General features: G+C 26.8%; 5 protein-coding genes across 5 annotated transcripts; 4 read left to right on the forward strand and 1 right to left on the reverse strand.

The window, feature by feature from the left end:
- Window positions 1-4376: 4376 nt before the first annotated feature.
- On the forward strand, window positions 4377-6785 carry PmUG01_12015700 (glutamate--tRNA ligase, putative; the record flags this gene model as incomplete). The annotated part of the gene is made up of 1 exon (XM_029006352.1): window positions 4377-6785. One exon carries the CDS (start codon window positions 4377-4379, stop codon window positions 6783-6785), a length of 2409 nt encoding a protein of 802 aa, XP_028862851.1.
- A 1567-nt stretch (window positions 6786-8352) lies between these two features.
- Window positions 8353-9561, forward strand: PmUG01_12015800 (nucleoside diphosphate hydrolase, putative; the record flags this gene model as incomplete). The annotated part of the gene is made up of 3 exons (XM_029006353.1): window positions 8353-8742; window positions 8963-9083; window positions 9485-9561. The coding sequence occupies 3 exons, from the start codon at window positions 8353-8355 to the stop codon at window positions 9559-9561; spliced, it is 588 nt and encodes a 195-aa protein (XP_028862852.1).
- Window positions 9562-10072: 511 nt separating this feature from the next.
- On the forward strand, window positions 10073-13365 carry PmUG01_12015900 (conserved Plasmodium protein, unknown function; the record flags this gene model as incomplete). The annotated part of the gene is made up of 11 exons (XM_029006357.1): window positions 10073-10220; window positions 10424-10594; window positions 10825-10962; window positions 11118-11296; window positions 11545-11676; window positions 11895-11987; window positions 12164-12216; window positions 12337-12412; window positions 12608-12748; window positions 12911-13002; window positions 13170-13365. The coding sequence occupies 11 exons, from the start codon at window positions 10073-10075 to the stop codon at window positions 13363-13365; spliced, it is 1419 nt and encodes a 472-aa protein (XP_028862853.1).
- A 1023-nt stretch (window positions 13366-14388) lies between these two features.
- On the forward strand, window positions 14389-14748 carry PmUG01_12016000 (conserved Plasmodium protein, unknown function; the record flags this gene model as incomplete). Its single annotated transcript, XM_029006358.1, has 1 exon — window positions 14389-14748. One exon carries the CDS (start codon window positions 14389-14391, stop codon window positions 14746-14748), a length of 360 nt encoding a protein of 119 aa, XP_028862854.1.
- A 956-nt stretch (window positions 14749-15704) lies between these two features.
- Window positions 15705-22376, reverse strand: PmUG01_12016100 (E1-E2 ATPase, putative; the record flags this gene model as incomplete). The annotated part of the gene is made up of 5 exons (XM_029006359.1): window positions 15705-15726; window positions 15872-15937; window positions 16272-18542; window positions 19094-21512; window positions 21764-22376. The coding sequence occupies 5 exons, from the start codon at window positions 22374-22376 to the stop codon at window positions 15705-15707; spliced, it is 5391 nt and encodes a 1796-aa protein (XP_028862855.1).
- Window positions 22377-22598: the final 222 nt, after the last annotated feature.

Raw genomic sequence — 22598 nt, forward strand, 5'->3', positions numbered from 1 at the left:
ACGAGATAATAAAAAGGTTCATACTTATAAGCACTTTTTTTTTTTCTTTTTTTTTTTTTTTTTCGCGGGTAGCAAAAAAAATATTAAACCTTTTTACAGCTAATCACAAAAATATGTCTACGCTTCGTTATAAAAACATACGTTGTACACCCATACGAAAAAAAGATTCTTTTTTTTTTTTTTTTTTTTTTTTATCATTTGTGTATGTGCATATACATATAACCATATATAGCATATGTACGTACTTCTTTCGTTGTAACAATTTTTTTTTTTTTTTTTTTTTTTTTTTTTCAAGACCCTCCGTGTTTCACCAAAACAAAGGATGTGTACTCTTCTCTTCCTTAAGCTGACCAGTTTTTAAAAATGAGACAATAATAACTATAAAGAAGGAAAAAATAATAAAATATAATAAATTAAATAAATAAATATATATATATGCGCATAAAAGACCTTTGTAAATATTACACTTTCTTTTTCCCTTATACATGCAGCATCATGAAGTGGGACAAAACGAAATGTAATATGCACAGAGTGAATATCACGAACACACAATGTGTTGGATACATATATTATAAACACATTGATATACAATAAAGTACGTTTCAATAATGTGTAAATTAGAAAAATTAACGAGAAAAAATTCCTACGGCTAAAACACAAAAATCGCATATCAATATATGAATAACTGATTTAGATATTCTTGTTACAAATGGAAAAAAAAAAAAATTAAATTGCACGTACTTATGTATGTATGTATGTATGTATGTATGTATGTATAAATATATACATATATATTATGTATAAATTATGTATGCGCACATATATGTATATTCGTACTCTCATTCGTATGCACATATATTGTACACTCATTTGTATGCACATATATTGTACACTCATTTGTATGCATAATTGTTTGTATTTTCGCATGTACGTATGCGAGTATGTACGTTATGTATCAATGGGGAAATTTCCCAATATTTTTACTTTTTTTTTTTTTTGTTTTCCCGACTATACCAAATGACAAACGTAAAAAAGCAAAAGCAAAAGCAAAAGCAAAAGCAAAAGCAAAAGAAGAAATAAATTAAATTGTCAAGAGTGTTAAGGAGAATACTAGCATTTTACTCGCTTTCCATATATTTATTCAGCCTTCCTTTCACTTCATTTTATTTCTTAATATGTAGTACGAAAAAAAAATTCACCTTTAGGCAATTACAGTATGAACAAAGCTAAAAGTAATTTTTTTTTTTTTTTTTTTTTTTAAATATTATTTTCTTCATTTGCATATATATTACACAAGAGCTAATTAATATTATGTCATATCTCAGAAGTAATGACTACTCTTGATAACACAAACCTTGCGATTTAAGTATATGCTGTGATTTATGTATCAGTTCTTGTTCTTTTATGTATTTTACCGTTTCTTCCTTTTTCACTTATTTCACAGAGAAGAGGGATTGTACATAATTATACATACAAATGTGTATTGCAACTAGCCAATTTTACTTTTACACATTCATAGATACAAACACTTAACATCCCCTCGTTGTAATGTAACTAGATCAGTTATTCTTCATCCCATATGTTTTCCATTCCTCTTCATCATCATTAGTAAACGCTGGGAATTTAATTTAATTTTGCGTCGTACTTTATTATACTCAAAAAAAGGACAACTTTTATTTTTTTTTTTTTTTCCTTTTTCCCCCCCGTTCCCAAAAAAAAAAAAAATAAATATATTAATCTGAGAGACTTTTTTATGAACACAGTAATAAGAAACAGATTTGACAAAATTATTTTATTTTATTTTTTTTTATTTTTGTATTATGCACTTCGCAAATATACATATACATGAATACACATGCATATCCAAACATAAATGTACACATATAACAACTGTGTTATAATCCTATCACATAACTGAAATTGTTTTTCATCTTTTTCAAAAAACTTGTAATCAAAACAAATGCCCCAAAAAAGTGCAAACAATATTACTCGTATCACCAGATTGTGTGAAATATACATGTACGTCTTATTAAATGAAATATTATCCCTTTTCACTTTCACGAAATTGAGTAATATTTATACATAATTAAAAGGCAGAAATATGGATAGACTTTTAAATAATTCGTTAAATAACCCTAAAAATTAACTTATACAATACAATGCAGTAATCATACAATTTACATTTTTGCTATTTTGCTTTATTTTATTACGTTTAATTTTTTTTTTTTTTTTTTTTATGAAAAATGTTAGCAAGCGATCACAATATTCTATACATATTCATTATGCAAAGAATCCAAGTTAAACTTTTTAATGACCTATGAACTTTTTTTTTAATTCATCTAATTTGCTGATTTCCAAAATTGTATACATGAGATTTACACTTGTGACGCATTTTTACATATACATAATATAATACAGATATATGATTTGTATATGTACAAATTTATGTATATATATGTAGTCACTTCCTTTTAATATAAATTATAAAAACAAAATTCTGCAAAAGTTTATATGCTGTATTAATATCATCTAGTTCATTACATGAAGTTGTAGTACCACTGCATAAAAAATACTGCTTCATTCTTAATTTATATATATTTGTAAAATTAGTTTTATTTACATTATTTTTTCTTTTTCCAAAAATTTCTAATTTTTTTTATTCAAGTTATTGATGACACTAAAATTAATCTGTTAAAATATAAAAATAAAATATAAAAATATGAAAATAATATATAAAATATAAAAATATAAAAATAAAATATAAAAATATAAAAATAAAATACGAAAATAAAATAAAATAAAATATAAAAATAAAATAAAATATAAAAATAAAATATAAAAATAAAATATAAAAATAAAATATAAAAATAAAATATAAAAATAAAATATAAAAATAAAATAAAATATAAAAATAAAATAAAATATAAAAATAAAATAAAATATAAAAATAAAATAAAGTATAAAAATAAAATAAAATAAATATACTAATTTTTTGAAAGATGAACCACGTCTAGAACTTTCTACTAATTCTTGACATAATAATTATACATATCATATACATTTATATTTATATAGACGTTTTACTGAAGAAAGTAAGCCAGGTTTCATTGCAAAATCCTCGCCCTAAGTATATTAACCATTTATGTAAACGGTAAAAATACTCCCATGAACTATAATTTTTTGGAAAATTATTGTTTTAAATTAAAAATTATAAAATAATAAAAAAAAATAATAATAGATAAATGAATGCATAAATAAATTAACAAATGAATGAATGCATAAATAAATTAACAAATAAATGAATGCATAAATAAATTAACAAATGAATGAATGCGTTAAAAAATAAAATGAACTAAAATAAATTAAAACAAAAAATTCTAAAATATTTTGAAAATATTGTAATATGAACATAAATGAGAATTGTAAAAATTTTGCATTCTTGTAACTGCACAAATTATACAAATTGTTGAAAGTACCATTTTACCTTTTCCTCCCTACATGGTAAGCTTTTAAACAATTTTTTAAAAAAATTAAAGTGTAATATTTACACCTTTAATATTGTTTTTCTCCTTCTTATTAACATTTCTTGTTCTATCAAATAATAAAAAAGAAAAAATGTTCCAAAAGAAAAACAAAAAATAGTAATTTGTTTAAAGATCCTAAACTTGTATATACAAGCATATATATATATATACATACACCTGTACATGCAATATATTTATTTATGTACATAGTTTTTTAATCCATTTAATTAAAAAAAAAAAAGAAAAAAAAATATTTTATTCCCTATTTGTGCCTTTTAACCCCATGTAGCATTGAAAAGATATAAAAATGGATTTTTTATACAAACAACAGAAAGTTAACAGTATTTTATCATCGTACAAATTGTATTTCCTCCTGTATTAACAGTTTTGCTTGAGCAAACGTACAAATACGTATATAGTTAATTAAATACAAAGTAGTCACACCCGTATACTTATATTTTTATATTCGCATATATAATACATATTATAATTCCACGTGATCATTTTACCTGCACAGTTAATGTTGTCACGAGTAAAAAAAATCCTGTGTCGAAAGGACAAATAAAAGGTTGTAAATTGCGTGAACTAAGAGAAGGGGGAAAAAAAAAAAAAGTTTAAGTTCCTTTTCTTAACTTCGAACAATTAATACCCCAGTTAATCCTTATATTTTTACATTTCTCATTTTTGTATCATTTCCATTTGAGCGTATATATATATATATATATATATATATATATATATTTGTACACATACATATATTTACGTTGTGTGTATACCAATTCATGTACAACGTTCAAATGCGAAGCATCACGGCTGCGGATTTTCGATTAAATTTATGAACACGTTCAGAAAATGGCCGATGAGCTCAAAATAAACATATACTATGGTAGAAAGTACCCATTTTTGTGTAGAACAGTGCGTAACATATATAATAATATTGTTAAGAAAAAAGAAAATTTAAACAGTGAGTGCCTAGTAGGGGAAAACATAAAATTTGTGAAAAACGAAAAAGTGGAAGAGATACAAATAGAATTTGTAAACGATGTATCGGATGTAAAGTTTATACAAAGTAGTGACAAAATATTTGCAAAGAGTTTGGATTATTTATTGAAAACGAATTTATACCATTTTTATGATGAAAATAAAAAAAAAAAAAAAATTCTTAATGTTTATATTCAAACGCAGTATGATGATTGGATAGATTTTTTTAGATATAATGATATACAAGAAAATATTCAACATGTATGTGAACATATTAATAATCACTTACATTTGAATACCTTTGTTTGTTCTCATTTCTTAACCTTGTCTGATATATATATTTATTACGAGATGTATACATATTTTAATATAACTAATTGTTATAATATAAAATATACGAAACAGTACAAGAATCTTAATAGATGGTTTAAGTTAATAACATCTTTGCTATATAACAAGGATGATGAGTTAAATATGTACTTACAAAAAAAAGCACTCATGAACAAAGTGAACATAACAAAAGATGATGCAAACACTGTGCATATGTTAAAACAAAAAGCGACAAATACTTCATATTCGGGGAAATTAGAAAATGCTGAAAAAGGAAAAGTAGTAACAAGATTTCCACCTGAACCATCAGGTTTTTTACATATTGGTCATGCAAAAGCAGCATTCTTAAATAGTTATTATGCAAATATGTATGAAGGAAAAATGCTACTACGATTTGATGATACAAATCCAGCATTAGAAGATATCATATATGAAACAAGTATAATAGATGATTTAGAAAAATTAGGATTAAAATATGAAAAAATTAGTTATACTTCAGACTACTTCGCATTATTAGAAGAGTATTGCATAAAATTAATAAAAATGAATAAAGCGTATGCAGATGATACAGATGTAGAATTAATGAGGAATCAAAGGGGTGAAGGTATTGAATCTGCTAATAGAGAAAATTCGATAGAACATAATTTACAAATATTTGAAGAAATGCGTAATGGTACAGAAATAGGAAAAAAAAATTGTATAAGAGCAAAAATAAATATGCAAAGTAAAAATAAATGTATGAGAGACCCTGTTTTGTATAGATGTATAGTGGATACACCTCATCATAGACATAAATTTAAATATAAATGTTATCCAACGTACGATTTTGCATGTCCAATAATAGATTCAATCGAAGGAGTTACACATGCATTAAGAACGAATGAATATAGTGATCGAATAGAACAATATAATTGGTTTTTATCAATTTTCCAATTACGTAAAGTATACATTTATGAATTCAGTAGAATTTCTTTTGTCAAAACGCTTATGTCCAAAAGAAAATTGAAATGGTTTGTCGATAATAGAATTGTCGATGGATGGTCAGATCCACGTATGCCAACAATTAAAGGAATATTAAGAAGAGGATTAACTAAAGAAGCTTTATTTCAATTTATTTTACAGCAGGGCCCGTCAAAAGCTGGAAACTTAATGCAGTGGGACAAATTATGGTCAATAAATAAACAAATCATTGATCCAATTATTCCTAGATTTGCTGCTGTAGATAAAAAAAAAGCAGTTATATTGAAACTCACTGATTTAAGTCCAGATATTGTTGAAAAAAAAAGAGATTTACATATGAAAAATAAATCATTAGGTACTTGTACTATGTACCATACAAACAAATTTTTCATAGAGCTAGAAGATGCCCAAACCTTCGTTGAACAAGAAGAAATTACATTAATAAAATTGGGAAATATAATTATTACGAGAGTCATTAAAAATGGCGAAGATGTTGAAGGTGGTGCTACTGTTAATCATGATACTCCTTTGAAGGAAATATTAGGTGTTTCCAACTTTAGCGGAGATTTTAAAACAACAAAAAAAAAAGTACACTGGATACCCTACATTCGCGAAAAATTAATTTCATGTACCTTGTACGAATACGATCATCTGTTAACAGTGGATAAATTTGAAAATGATAATAAAGAAGAATGGACAAAATTTATTAATCCAGTTACTAAGTACGAAACAGAAGTCTATGCAGAACCAGCTATTACTTCTCTCAAACAGGGGGACAAATTTCAATTTGAGCGAAGAGGCTATTTTATTGTTGATCAAATATCTAACAACAATCATTTTCGCTTAGTCAAAATTCCGGATGGAAAATCAAAAAATATGTCCATAATTAGCTCAAAAGTTGATCCTCAAGTTTTGGCGGGAACAAAAAATAAAACTGTCGCTATGCCTGACAAAGGGAAAACCACCCAGAAGGACAACATGAAAATGTAGTAAGGTCCTTCCTCCCATATGTTTCATATTTCTGCAAGTGAAAAAAGTATAGATCTTCTATGCTCGTTTATTATTTAAACAAGTAAATTTTGTTATATTCCCTTTTTTCCTTTGCTTTTGAAATCTAACTCTTTTTCACCTAATTTGTCAGTTTCCATTATCATCATCCCCCTTACAGGTATCGTTCCTGTTTCGATTATCACTCCTGTTATATTTTTATTTTATACCTAATATTAGTTTTTCACATTTCGATATATTTTATCATATTTCTATTTATTTCTTTACATTTCGATTTATTTCTTCACTTTGCATTTTATTTATTATTTTTTTTTTTCCTCGAATACCTTTTTATAAAAAAAAAAAAGTATGAAAAAACATAAACACATATGCAAAAATGGAAACAAGAAAAACAAGGAAAACAAGAAAAACAAGAAAAACAAGAAAAACAAGAAAAACAAGAAAACCATAAATATGGCGTCATGTAAACACATAAATTAAACTCACGAATACTTAAACGAGTACATGTAGAAAGTGCTTGTGTTCCTAAATACTCACTCGTGCAAATGGACTATACATATATATATATATGCATATATTGCACATACATAACATGAATACACAGCATGCGTACATAGCAGAAATACGCAGCATGAACATACTACAACGAATCTACATGACTATACTTGAATACGTAAGCATATGTTTGTTTTTCTTTTCGACGATAAACTATTAATGGCTTTCTAAAGATAAGCATTTATTTTATTTTATTTTTTTTAACGTCTCATAACTTGGAGCTTCCCCGGAGTGTTATTTCACTTCTTCGATTCTGACCACATACTTTTATTATAAATATAATTGTCATAAACATAAATAAATAAACATGCATATATATAAATAAAAATGCATATATATAAATAAACATGCATACATATAAATAAAAATGCATATATATAAATAAACATGCATACATATAAATAAACATACATATATATAAATAAACATACATATATATAAATAAACATACATATATATAAATAAACATACATATATATAAATAAACATACATATATATAAATAAACATACATATATATAAGTAAACATACATAGTACATATATATATATGTGTAGTAACAGCTCTAGAGTCGTATTAACGACCTACATTTTTTATGTAATATTTTTTTTTTTTTCAGTTTTCTCATTGTGTTTGAAATTATAAAAAGGAACTTTATTCATACATGCATTTTTTCGTTAGTTGTTAATCATTCCTTCTGCTTATAATCTAGTCCGTTCTTTTACTGTTTATTTCTTTTCTCTGCTTTTCCGTTTCTTTAATTTTTTTTTCTTTTTTTTTCCATTTATTCCACCCTTATTGATCTTTGGCCCACTTCACTTGCCCTTATTTTTTTTACGTCTTTACACAGTTCAAATTGTCTTCCTTCAAACGATTAAAATACAGCTAAATTCTGCATGACAGGAAAATTGAAAAAAAAAAAAAAAAAAAGCGTAACAAAAAAGTGGAATAATAATAAGCTGCTTCTATATAGCCCCAGCATTTTTGATAAAAAAATGAAGGATACGATAAATTATAGATTCGAGGATAATAAGGATGAAATGGTAATTATTGTGAATGAACAAAATGAGTTTTCAGATTTGAAAACTCGAAAAGCTATGAGAACGAACAATTTATGGCACAGATCAACGGCAGTTTTTGTGTTCACCAAATTAGAACAAGAGTATTTTATTTATATACATAAAAGATCTAAAATAAAAGATTACTGCCCTTCTTACTATTCCATTGGCTTTGGTGGGGTAGTTTCCAGTGAAGAAGAGTACCTTCAGAATGCACTCAAAGAACTGGAGGAGGAAAGTGGAATAGTAAAAAAACCTGAACAGCTATTTTATTTAGGCATATTAAAATGTGACACGGGTTGTACCAGATCTTTTGTCAGCTCTTACGTAATAACTAAACACGCATCGTTTCTAATTACATAATATTACATGTGGGTGTATGGATATATGTATAAATGTGTATAAGTGTACATATGTTTGCGTGTAAAGCTACAGACAGTTTTAGCTTTTTACATTGGGTAAATTACTCTTCATTTTTAATCATTTCACAAGTTCATTACTTCTCCTTATTTCGTTTTTTATTTTTTTTTTTTTTTTTTTCTCTCAGTTAACCTTTGTCAACCCGGACTTTCAAACAGTACCTCAATTAAATGAAGTCGAATTTATAACAAGAATTTCGATGAATGACTTTGAGAAATTTTTGGAACAAGAAAAATTCACACTAACAAGTATGCACAAGAACATTTTAAACCTTGTTATTTTTACAAATAATTTATGTTTATACTTTTCTATGACCAATTTTTGCATTATATACGTTCGCGTCAGCAACCTATTTTTCTGTATTCTGAGCATAGCTCAAAAATTTAAATTCATCTTTTTTTTTTGATATGTAGCATTTAAATAAAAAAAAAAAAAAAAAAAAAAAAAAATCTACATTAATATTTTTTTATATATATACACACATATATGCATACATATGTACACACACACACACACACATACAAACATACAAACGTACAAACGCACAAACATACAAACGTACAAACATACAAACGTACAAACGCACAAACATACAAACATTTCATATGTACACACGCGCATACGAACAAACATATTTACAACTTCTTAGGTATATTCATATATAACCATTTCAAGGACAAAATGACAAAAACCCACTTGGACGAAATTTACGAAAAAATTAACTAAGACTTTTTTGTAATCCACTTATCGGATGAAAACTAAAAAAGCAAGAGAGTTAGCTATAGTTAGTGTGTACATACCGCTTTTTTTTTTTCTTTTTTTTTTCAACTTTGATCTATTTACATATATTCGTTTACATTAACCTATTTATGTTTACAATTTTCCCCGCACTAATTTATGTTAATTTTTCAATTTCCATTTAATGATATTTTCCCTATCTCATACTTTGCTGATGATAAAAAGTACCAAAATGAAAAAACATTTTTTCGCTTTTTTCTACATATTTGCAAAATTGAAGTTTTATTTGTAAGCCCTGTTGTTCCCTTCATAGGGAAAGGAAAAAAAAAAAAAAAAAATGCAAAAAAACAAAAAATCAAAAAATCAAAAAATCAAAAAAGATATGTTAATTTCCATCCTTTTTTATATGCTACATTGCATAAAGACAAAAAATAAACTTGTATTATACTTTTTATTTCCCTTTTATGATCTTACAAAAAAAAAAATATACATTACACAAATGAAACTTCTGTACATATGTGATACCAGATTTCACACATTTAACTCAAAAGAGAAAAAATACATATTTAAATATATGTTTTATTCCTTGCAAGATTTGCTTAATAATAGTAAAACAAGAGATATCAAATTCTGGCTCGTGTGCATAAGTACGTATAAAACTGTAAACGACATCAAACACTAAGATGAACACACACACGTGCATACATATATATGCATGTATGTATGTATATATGTATATATATCTATACATATGTACATTATACAAATAAACGAATTTTCTGGTATCTCATTTTTAGTTGCCCCATTTTCCTTTTTTCCCAATTTTCATTTTTATTTCCCCTTTGTCTAGATCTAATCGATTATTCAGATGTTCTAAATTTTTCTGATCCGTTTGATTATGAAAATGTAAAAAAAGCCATAGACAAAATATCCCCTTACTTCTACTTAAATAATGAGCACTCAGTAGTAGGAAGTGAAGTAGCTGTAGACCCCTTATTAGCCTTTTTAAAAGAACATAAAAGTACGCATTCCTTCGAATGCCTCTTCATCCGTTTTATCATAAAATTCTTTTGCTATATATTCGGGATCCCCTTTCTTTCTATATTTTTGTCTATAACAAGTCATATTAGCCTTAGCTTTCAAATTTATGTATGTGTAAACATACATATGCATACGCATATATACGCACGTACATGCGTAAACAAACAGCAGTTTATGCATGACTCTCTTACCCATTTATTTGCTTCTTAGATATTGCAAAAATCAAGAAATGCGATAAGGCTGCAATTATATCAAGCAATGTTCATATTTGGGATGATAAAATTTCGGAGCTAAAAATAATAGGAAACATATTGAGTGAATCCATATGTGAAATTAATTTTTTTAACGGTTAAACATATTTTTGCCCATTATAATATTTTTTTTTGTATATAATAAAATAATGCACACTTACTAAGATATAACGTTTATATACTGTTAATTTTTTTTTTTTTTTTTTTTTTATATCCTTTTTCTTCCTATATTTTTTTTTTTTTTTCAATTAGTTATGAACGGGATTATTGATGCTACAGGGAAAATGCAAAAAATCAGTTCCGAATTGAGTAAATATTCAAACTTCTTTTTCAAGAATATAGAACTGAACAAAGTAAACATTTTGCAAATATCAAAAGAGATACTAGCCATCAAATTTACTGTTTCAATTACCTTAAGTTTGAAAAACCAGGTACAAAAATAAAATAAAATAAATAAATAAATAAATAAAGTAGAATAATAAAATAACATAATAACAAAATACGGAAAAGCAAAAAAATTAAGACAGGTAGAACAAACGAGACGAAATAGATCGAACGCGATGAGATAGACCCAGCAAGGAGAGATAAATCTAATAGCAGTCATCAAATTGGTAAAACCTAAACATGTGAAAACTAACAAAGTCGAATTCTTCCTTTTAATTTATACTTACCTTCTCAGCTATTGCTGAAATGTGAAGCAAGACCTTTAATAATAGAAGTAGGGCATGAGGTTTACGTCAGTTTAAATAAGTTATCCGTTGAATTTGACATAAGAGCAAAAGCTTTGAAGGATGGCATTTCTCAGCATTTAGTTAAATTTTGCATTTATCTAATCGTTGTTAATATGCGTGTCGAAAAAAGGGAACATAAAAAAAAAAAAAATAATAATAACATGTATATATAAGTTTACATTTACTTAAACATTCACATTTATACTTACACTTACGTGGGCATCTGCATTTCCAAATGCTTGGAACCTTTTATTCTGTAATATTTATCAAAATTTTATTTTCCTTTTTCTCCTACCAGATATATGGAATACCTATCTTTTTAAGCAGCCCATTGTTACAAGAACAAAATTTAATTTCGCTAAGTTCTTTATCAAAAGAGCTATATGAAAATGTAAAAAAAAAAAAAAAAAAAAAATTACCAAATTAGCAGCGATTCTTCCACCCGTCGAAGCTACATATCATGCACTGCATATATACATGTGAATATACATCCAGATTTATATATACTCATTCATGTTTATGATGACAAACGGAACAACAAAAATTAAATAAAAATAATAATCACAGGAACAAGTACTAATACTAAGATCTAATATAAATCCGACGGACCTAACAATGCAGTAAAAAAAAAAAAAAAAAAAAAAAGAAAAGAAAAGAAACAGTTTATGGCAAAATGTACACACGCAAGGACAAAAACTTCAAATGCTTAGTGATACTATTTTTTCGTTCTTTTTGAATAGCGAAAAAGAAGTTCGATTCTTGTGGGTAGGAACTCCTATGATTAAGGAGGAGAAGACAATAGCCTTATGTTTGCACGTAAATTTTGTTCTATATAATTTGTCACTTTTTCATTTATCTCTCATATATAACATTTGAGTATACATATATATATATATATATACAGACGTATGCATCATATACATATATGCATATGTATAACCAGAATGAGTGGAATATGTATATCGATGTAATAACGCAAAATATATGCTTTATTCTTTCCACATTACAAAGGGATTAGCAACACAAGAAACTTATTCGCTCACTATAGAAGAGTGTTCCATGGATAATGAAAAAACAATTGATATGATAGAGGACACTACACTGAAGGAAATGCTCCATTTCCTAATTCTGATTGAAGAATTTAACCCATTAGTAATTAAAAAAAAAAAAAAAGTTACAAAAGGGTACAAAAGGATATCGTAGTGTGCGTCTACATCATTTCACATATTTTTTCAAGCTACATTGTTTTACTTAATCACATAATCAATTAATGACATATGATCATATTTTACTTTATCTTTTATTTCCTGATAGCATTATAGTAATGAAAGGTTAAATTATTCTTCCAAATTCTCACGCAACTCGTTGATAGAGTATATAAACAAGGGAAAAAAATTTAAAATCAGGTTATATATTCATATGCAAACATGTGTATTTCAATTTTTTTTTTTTTTTTTTCTAGCCATAAGTCATTTCTTTTATTCATGTTTTTTTTTTTTTTTTTTCTAGCCATAATTCATTTTACATATTATTTATTATTTTTATTTTTTTTTCCCTTCAAATTCCATGATAGGAAAAATAAATTAACCCTTTTAAAAAACTTAACTGGTGATAGTGCTAACACGAAAAAGGAGGGAACAATGTTATTAGCAAAAAAGAGTGATAATATTTATCGAAAAGACGACTTCAAAAAAAAAAAAAAAATTATTGATCCAAGATCTCTCCTTTTAGCTAATATGAATAAAGCTTTTCAAAAAAATATTATATAAATTTAAAAAGAATACAGACATACGGCGGGGTATGCTAGTCGTTCCGTGCTGCGCAGATCTAACTTTTACACATACATAATACATACATATAAATATGCATATATATATATATATATATGCATTCTTCCCTCCGTACATAACGTTGATTTATATACGTAAAAATCTCTGCAGAATAATACATGTTAAATGGGTTATTATGCCACTAAAAAAGGATAAAAAGTATATATATGTATATTTTACTTAAAAAAATGAATAATTCTTTTTTTTATTTTTAAAAAATTCCGTTTTTTTTATCTTTCAAAAATTCCATTTTTTTATGGTCATTATTTACAACCTTTTTAGTAATGTATGAAGTTCAAACAGCTAAATTTATGTTTAACCTTTTACATTTTTTCATCATAATAAAAAAATAAAAAATAAAAATAATGCTAATAAATTCATATGTATACAATTTAATTTAAAGCGGTGGAGACATACAACGCAAATTTAAGTTTGCACAGTTTGAAAAAATATATAATATATAACAAGTGTACATACATTTAATATGTATGAAAAACTAAAATAAAGGAAGGCTACTTGCATATACAGCAGTAATAAGTTCGAATGCACCAAAGAACTACATAAAAGTATTCACGTGTTTATCGCATATGCTTTTATTTTAGAGTGAATTATTTTTTTTTTTTTTTTTTTGCTTATGTATATTTATAGCGAATCATTGCGCAAGTACGTTATGTACATTTTCCATGACTAAAAAAAGCGTCCGCTCAAAAATTGTAAGCGTAATGGAAATTGAAATGATGAATTTTAAAGTCGCAAAAGGGTAAGCAACATGCGTATACGTGCATATACATATATATATGTGTACATATGCGCATAATACATGTACAGTGCTGGCAAATATCAAATACTCGCAGTCCATCACATACCAACAAATATATTAAAGTTGCCACTAATTCCTTTACAATTAGCATTTCAAACAAATCTTTGAATAAACACGCAAATAAAAAAAAAAAAAAAAAAGTAATGGAAGATAACAAAGCTGAGTCACCAAATAAAAGAAGGGAAAATGCGAAATTTTCAAAATTCGTTACCTCTTTAAGTTTTATGAAAAAAAATATAGAAGGGAAAGACGAGAATGTAAAAAAGAAAATAAAATATTCAAATGATGATCATTTATGGATTCTTAAGGATTATGAAGATCAAGTTAATGCCTTTTTAAAAAATAAATCATCACAAAAAAATAAAAATAATGTTTCTTTAAATTGTTTAGGAAGGAAAACATATAATAATTACAATAATTATGTAAATTTGTACAATATAGAAATTAAGAAATTCATTAATTCCGTAAAAAAAAATAAGCCCATTCATTCATTGAGAGAATAGAAATAACTGCCTTTTTAAGTTCTATTTATTTATTGTACTTTTTTTTTTCTTTTTTTTTATTATTTTTCCTTTTTTTTATTATTGTTGTGTACAACATATTTTACACATTATGTAGTCCACAACTTTGTGCATATACAATGTCCATACAAATTCATTCCTTTTAACGAACGAGCTTTTCATTTTTTAAACTTAAACCAATTTAAAATTTGATAATATACTGCTTTCACTATAAATGTATTTAACTACATTTTATTAGTATTGGTTTTGTCTTCATTCATTTTGTTGGTTTATTTATTAAATTACTCATTCATTAATTTATTCATTTATTAATTTACTCATTTATTGATATATTCATTTATTAATTTATTCATTTATTAATTTACTCATTTATTGATATATTCATTTATTAGTTTATTCATTTATTGATATGTTCATTTATTAGTTTATTCATTTATTGATGTTCATTTATTGATGTTCATTTATTAGTTTATTCATTTATTGATATGTTCATTTATTAATTTATTTATTATAAATTTTTTTTTTTTTATATTTGCATATGTATCCATGTTATACTGTTACTTCTTCGTAAGAGAAGAAAAAAATGGTCAAGCTAATTTTAAAAGCGAGTTAGTAAAATACTTTATGGGTATGAAATTATGATTGTGGGCGTCGTATGAACTACTATACGCGCACAAGTAGATTTATATATATACATGAAGAAATACACATGAGCATCTCAAAAAATAGAATAAATATAAAATAGAGTTTCCCGATAAGTGCAAATTCTACTCTTATATTGCATTTCTCCTTTTCAGTATATATTTATATCTCATTTTATTAAATGAAATGGAGCAGTAGAAGGTAGTACATCGTATTTATTGCTTTAATTAAATGTCTTCTTTAAACATGTGCACACATACATAAAAAAGGTATTTTTGCATGAACAGTTCATGTCTTTATATCCAGCTCTTTCGCGTTCTACAAAAAAAAAAAAAAAAAAAAAAAAAAATGAACAGGTCAGCAAAAGGACAGGTGAACGTACAATCTTACGAATAGATGAACATGACCAGGCTGAGCAAAATTCGCATGAATTGGTAATTATAAAGAAATAAAAGTTGTCTACACTTTGAGGTCGTATTTGTATCTCTGGGATATGTAACTTGTTTTGTACTCTTGCAGCGTGTCGAACCTTCAAAAAAAAATAAAGCAAAATATGGAATAAAAGAAAAATGAAGATGAAATGAATAGGAAGTAAATAGGTAATAAGTATAAAAAGAATATAAAATAAGTAGGAAAAAATCGCAGAATAGTAGCGGAGTAATAGCATAGCAACCAAGTGCCATATTCAAGATGCATAATATTTTCCGCTCAGACGCATTTCTGCGGCTTCAAATTTTTTGTGCACGTATGTTTCATTTAACAATTCTTTTTTCCCTTCTTTTCTCATTTCTCTTTTGTTATGTCTATTTTGTCATTTTTTTTTTTTTTTTTTTATTGATGCAAAGACGAGAGGGAATACTTACACGCTTCTCTCCCGCGGTTCATACAAATGTTGAAAATTCTTAAACGATTTGCAGGATAACTTGAAAAGACTGAGTCGGGATATAATTAGATAAAGGACCATATCTAAGGCACAAAAGACAAAGCAGATAATCCACTGAATTAGTGTTAATCCTTTTACGTGGAAATTAAAAAAAAATGAACCACTCTGAATGACTGTAATGTGTAGTAATAATAGAAAGAGGAAAATAAGAAAACTAACATAATTTTGATTGATACAATTAATTAACATTCTTCTTATATCCTTATCAGTTAGAATATGTTTTGTGCTCAACTGATTTATTAAATTTACTGCGGAGTGCTTGTTTTGTGTATCACTGTTTTGAGTACTGCTATTCTTCGGATTGTTTTCCTTTTTTTCAGAACTAAGAGAATAATTTGCCTGGTCCTTTGTTTCAACAAAACCTTTGTTTAAATCCCCTGAATTTGGTGTCATACGTTTTAGACCTTTTTCCCTTTCTTCTTTTAATTCTTTCTTTAAACTGTAAATCTGTTGAGACAATCTTTTTTTTTCTATCTCCATTTTCCCCTCATTTTGAATCAAATGCAAATGCTTATATTTTCCCCTTTGGTTTTCCTTAAATTTATCGAAATACAAACTTATTTCGCACAAAAAAGTTTTCATATAAATATGAATGTATGAAAAAAAGAAAAAAAGGAAAAACAGATTAAACAGAATAGTGCTATGTCTACTTGGGCTAATGTGATTATCCCATTCCTCCATTGTCCTATAATCCTTCTTAACATCAATTATATTAAGAATTCTTATATTTTCTAAATTTTTTTTAAAACGAATACTTGATCTAATCGTATGGAAGTAATTAGAATTATGTTTATCTGTAAAGAATGAAAATTCACAGAACGCGAATTGTTCTCTCACTTCATCTTTGACAAATTCCCATTTCGATTCAGGTATAAACAAATGTCCAAATAAAAAAACTATTAAAAGAATTGTAAATTTAGACAAAATTGATGATATCATATTGTTCATATCTTTTTCACTAAAAAAGTCATATGAAATTTTTTTTAATTTATTTCCTCCTATGCTATATAAACTTTTTCGATAACAAGATATATAATGGAATATTACATTTTTTATTAAATATATGTATAATATTTGTATAGCACTTAAAAATTCCAATCCATTTACAAATGTTGAAACGATAGAAAAAAGAACAAGACACATGTATAAAGTTATATTATATTCAATGAATAATCGAATATTCATTAACATACACCTGGAAAAGCATTTTAGTTTTATATAATAATATAAGCTTTTATTTAAAATTATTATATCACTTTTTGCTTTATCTGCATCTTTACTTCTATTATCACAAACTAGTAAACTACATATACGATCATCATTAACGAAATTGCTTTGATTTGTTACTACTGCATTCTGCCCATAATATTTAGAAACATATAATAAATTCTCCAATTCTTTACTAGAACAGTTATAGAAAACGTTGTGCTGCAAAATAAAATAATCCTCTTTTTCTTTTCTTTCATTTTGATTCAATAGATTCATTGTAATACCTTCTTCATATTGCTTCAGGTTTAAAATCTCACTTTTGCATTTATTAAGTCGAACGGTGGTTTCCTCCCATTTTGTGTTCAACTTATAACCATGCAAATTGTCTCCTTCCTTTTGGTAACCTCCGTTATAAGTACCATTGCCATTACCATATCCATTGTCTTGACCATTACCACTACTACCACCGAAATTGTCTATATATATATCTTCTAAATTTTTTTTTTTTTTTTTATCTTCCTCGTTAATGCCATAAGCATTCCCATCAGGCATAATGGGACCTTCTCCATCCATACCTTTTTTTTTTTTTGCATTATATAAAATAAAATTTTGAAAAAAATTCGGAAAATTGCAAAACAGTTTTTTCGTTTTTATCAAATTATCATTTGTAAACAATTTCACAGTCATATCATTTGCTTCTAACATTTTATAATCAAAATAGAAATGCTTACTTAGCTTTCTTTCAAAGGCTAAAATTGACACACATGTAAAATCGTTCATATTCATGTACCTTAAGTAACTATCCTTCACATACATTTGCATTTCTTTATTATCAAACGTTAAATCGTTATCATCCTCACATAAAAAAAGACTTTCTTTTTCCTTCTCCTTCAAGAGTATTTCTTTATATGCAACACAGAGGACTAGCTCGTGGTCTCTTCTGTTAACCTTCTCCGTCTTTTCTCTTAGCTTATCCACATTTCTAAACGAAAAAAAAAAAAAAAAAAAAAAAAAAAAATACAAAATGGGACAGTTGAACACATGCGATAAAAAAAAATGGACATGAAAAATTGCACTTTATCTAATGTTTAGTAGTGAACGAATAAATAATTGCTCGCAAAAAAAAAAAAAGAAAAATAATAATAAACAACCAAGTTACAAATAGCTAATCGGCGTGTTCGTGAGGAAGTCCTTATATGCATGCACATGGACATGCACATATGTATATATGTATGTATATATGTATGTATATATGTAGGTATATATGTAGGTATATATGTATGTATGTATATATGTATGTATGTATATATGTATGTATATATGTATGTATGTATGTAGGTATATATGTAGGTATATATGTATGTATGTATATATGTATGTATGTATATATGTATGTATGTATATATGTATGTATATATGTATGTATGTATGTATGTATGTATGTATGTATGTATGTATGTATGTATGTATGTATGTATGTATGTATGTATATATGTATGCATTCTCGCACCCACCGCGCATGGTCGAACTAACCTGACTAGCCGATCGCCGTTCACGTACTGACTGCACTTGGGCAAGACGAGGTTAGCGGGTCCCCTCACAAATATTCTCAACACGTATGCCTGTTCTTCCCCCCTGTTAAGGCTCACATTGCTTACTTGTAGGGACAGCTTCTTGTCACTTAAAAAAGGCTTCTTCGAAAGAACAAATGAAATTATGTAATCTTGACCACTAGATATTATACGTATAATATTTTTTCTTTTTATAAAATAATCGTCGATATTTATTTCTAAACGTTTCAAAAAAGTTAGTAAAGATAAATCTACTGGTAGGTTATTTTCATTATATTGATACAAATTGCTAGTGGTTAGTATACCTTGAATTAATAAAACAAAAAAGAGACTACTCCTAACATTTTCATTTTCTCCAATTTTATTAAACACCCTTATGTTATCTTCTTCTACAATACTAGATGTTACTATATCTCCATCAGTAGCAAAAGTAAATTCAGTATTATAATAAAAATAAATACATTGGTATTTTATATATCTCTGTATATCAATAAAAATAGTATTAGTATGTAAAATTTTTTCGAACGTATTTTTTTTTTTGATTATAAAATTTTCTTTCATTATTTGACTTGAATTTAATGCTATACAGTTTTGTAATAATAAAGGCATTTGATCAATTGAAAGTAAAAGATATTTCAAAATTTCTAACATTATCGCGTTCAGCAAAAACATTAACAAGTTGTATGCAAATGTCTGCATATCGTTCTCAATTAGATTAATAAGAAAATGTATGAATACAAAAAGTATACACAGAGAACAATAAAAAGTTAATAATATCACAACATTCTTTGAATAGCTGTTTATTAATACTTCTAATTTTGTATCTTCTTCCGAATTTTTAATAGTATTGTTAAACATCTGTTTGTTTTTACTTACACAAGTAGCGATCATTATGCCCATACCATCTGTTACCACGGATTCGGATAAAAGCAAAGGTGAATATTCGCACAGCTTACCGCAATTTTCGTTCATATATATCTGACTCGGGCTAATCCCACCCACAATTTGTCCAGCTGCACTTTCCCCAACAGATCCCCTGTAAATATTCCCATTTTCTAACGCCTCATGGCACAAATTGTCCCCTTTTTCACCCCAAAATTGTCTGCTTTTAATCTCCCCTAGCTTCTTTTCTTGCCTTTCTTCCCCCCTTGAACTCGATTTATCCTTATCCCCCAGACTATTGCGCACATCATTCTCATGTTGTTGTTCTGTGATCATTTGTTGACCTAGTACAGACAAATCTCCCTTTTTAGAATTCTTCGGATTGCTAAACCTTTTTAGTTGCATCTTGACTTTTAAATTAAGAGTTTCAAAATAATTAAAATTTTTTTTCTTCAATTCGTTAACAGTTATTCTTCTTTTTCTTGATCGCTCTATTTCATATATATATTCATCTAGTCTAATTTTTTTTTTCTTTTCTTTTTTACCTGAATTTACTATATTTGATTCATCTACAATCAGATTGTTACCTTTTATGAGTATACCGTCTGCTGGTATAATATCTCCTTTGAATAAATAAATAATGTCCCCAACTAGTATATTCTTTCCATTAATTAAATAAATATTATTTTCAAAAATTATGTAATCAATTATATTTTTGTTCTTTTCAACTTCGACCATCATATGGTCATATTTTTTATCCTTTCTTATGTTATTTATTGTGCTTTTATCCTCCCCATGTTTGCATACTTTTTCTGTATCATCTATGCCACTACAATATTCTAAGTTTAATTTTTTTTTTTTTTTTTCTTTTTCATTTCCTTTTGGTTCTATATCTGTTTCGTTTGTATTTATACCCATTTGCATGCTTTCTCCTCCATTTACCTTTTTTTCACCATCTACATATATACCTTCTGAGACGATCTTTTCAGGAACCCCACTTCCCATGAGCATTTCTCGAGCCTTAGTACTACTACTGCTAATACTACTTCTTCTATTTTCTTCCTCTCGTTTTGCTGCCCCCTTTTTAGAGCGATCTCCTTCCTCCATCGTTTGAACTAAGTACTCCTCTTTCGAGTTGACCGGGGAATATTGAGTAAGGGGGTTTTCTTTAAAGGTATCTTTCATATAGTTCAATTTGTTAGAATCCTTTAAACATTCATAATCATATAATTCTGAGTTTATTCTATTTAATACACTTTTCAAAAAAAAATATTTTGAGTATTTCTTCATCTCATGTGTTTTCTTACTTACAAACTTAGAGACCTCCATTTCATCCCTTGCAGAATTTTTTATGAAATTTCTACATATATAACTCTCCTTGAAATCGTTTATTCTAGACATCAATGAAATTATTCGATTCTCTTTCACGTAGTGCACCGCTGTTAGTGTCAAGCAGCCGATCGTGACAATTATCGAGCAGAAGAGGGATTCCAGAAATTCTAAAAAAATGGAAGCACAGAGGATATTAAGACTAGGAAAAGCAGGAAAAGCAGGAAAATAGAACAAAAAAAAAAAATAGATTAGAAACGACATATTTTTCTTTCTGCTAGGGAAAACATTAAAATAGTGTTAAACCACATATAAAGCTAAAGTTAGTGCACATGGAGAAATTCAAACACGGAGAAAAACATACATACATACACCCACCCACATACACACCCACATACACACACACACACACAAAATATACCTATCAAGTTGTTCCTATCACACACGTAAGTAACGAAGGTGTAAAAGTAGACACAAGACAAAAATATTTTTAAGGGGTAGTTTGTCAAATATATTTTAATAACAGACAAATAGGTGAGAGAAGGTAATGACTGAATGATATTTGAGCAATAGCTATATATCCTGTAACTATTTATTATATTAATTTTCTTATTAAACACAAAGTAAGCTCGAAATGCTTTTCTTCTGTTACTCACCCTCTTATCATATCTATTATTTTCATCCTTTTGATTCTTTTTATTTTGTAAAATATGACCATGTTCATCTGTTTCCATATCCTTCTCCATTTTTTCTTCTCTCTTTACTCTCTCCTTCTCTTCTTTTACATCCATATACTTGAGTAATTTTTTAAAAAATGGTAACTTACATTCTTTTAAAAAACTTTCATCGTTATTCTCATCTAAGTAAAAATTTAGCCCGTTCTCCTTACTAATTATTTCTTTCATTAAATTACCTGAACTGTGAATAATTTTCAAGTCTTTGCTGTAGTCTTCATTTTGCATATACTTGTCAAATATACCCTTGAAGAATTTTACATCATAGGGAAATAGAATTTTTGTAATTTCCTTATTCATCTTGATTTTGTAAGTACTGGACAGACAAGAGGGGGAAATGAGACTATGACTCGGGTAGTGCCTGCTTCGTTAAAAAGTACGGAATAGCCAGAGGAGAGTAAAAAGAGCATAAATATAAAAAAAAGAGAAAAAAAGAAGAAGTATAAGAAAAAGTAAACAAAAAAATATACAAAAAAATAAACAAAAAAATAAACAAAAAAGTAAACAAAAAAATAAACAAAA

Source organism: Plasmodium malariae, assembly GCF_900090045.1.
Source record: "Plasmodium malariae genome assembly, chromosome: 12".
NCBI lineage: Eukaryota > Apicomplexa > Aconoidasida > Haemosporida > Plasmodiidae > Plasmodium > Plasmodium malariae.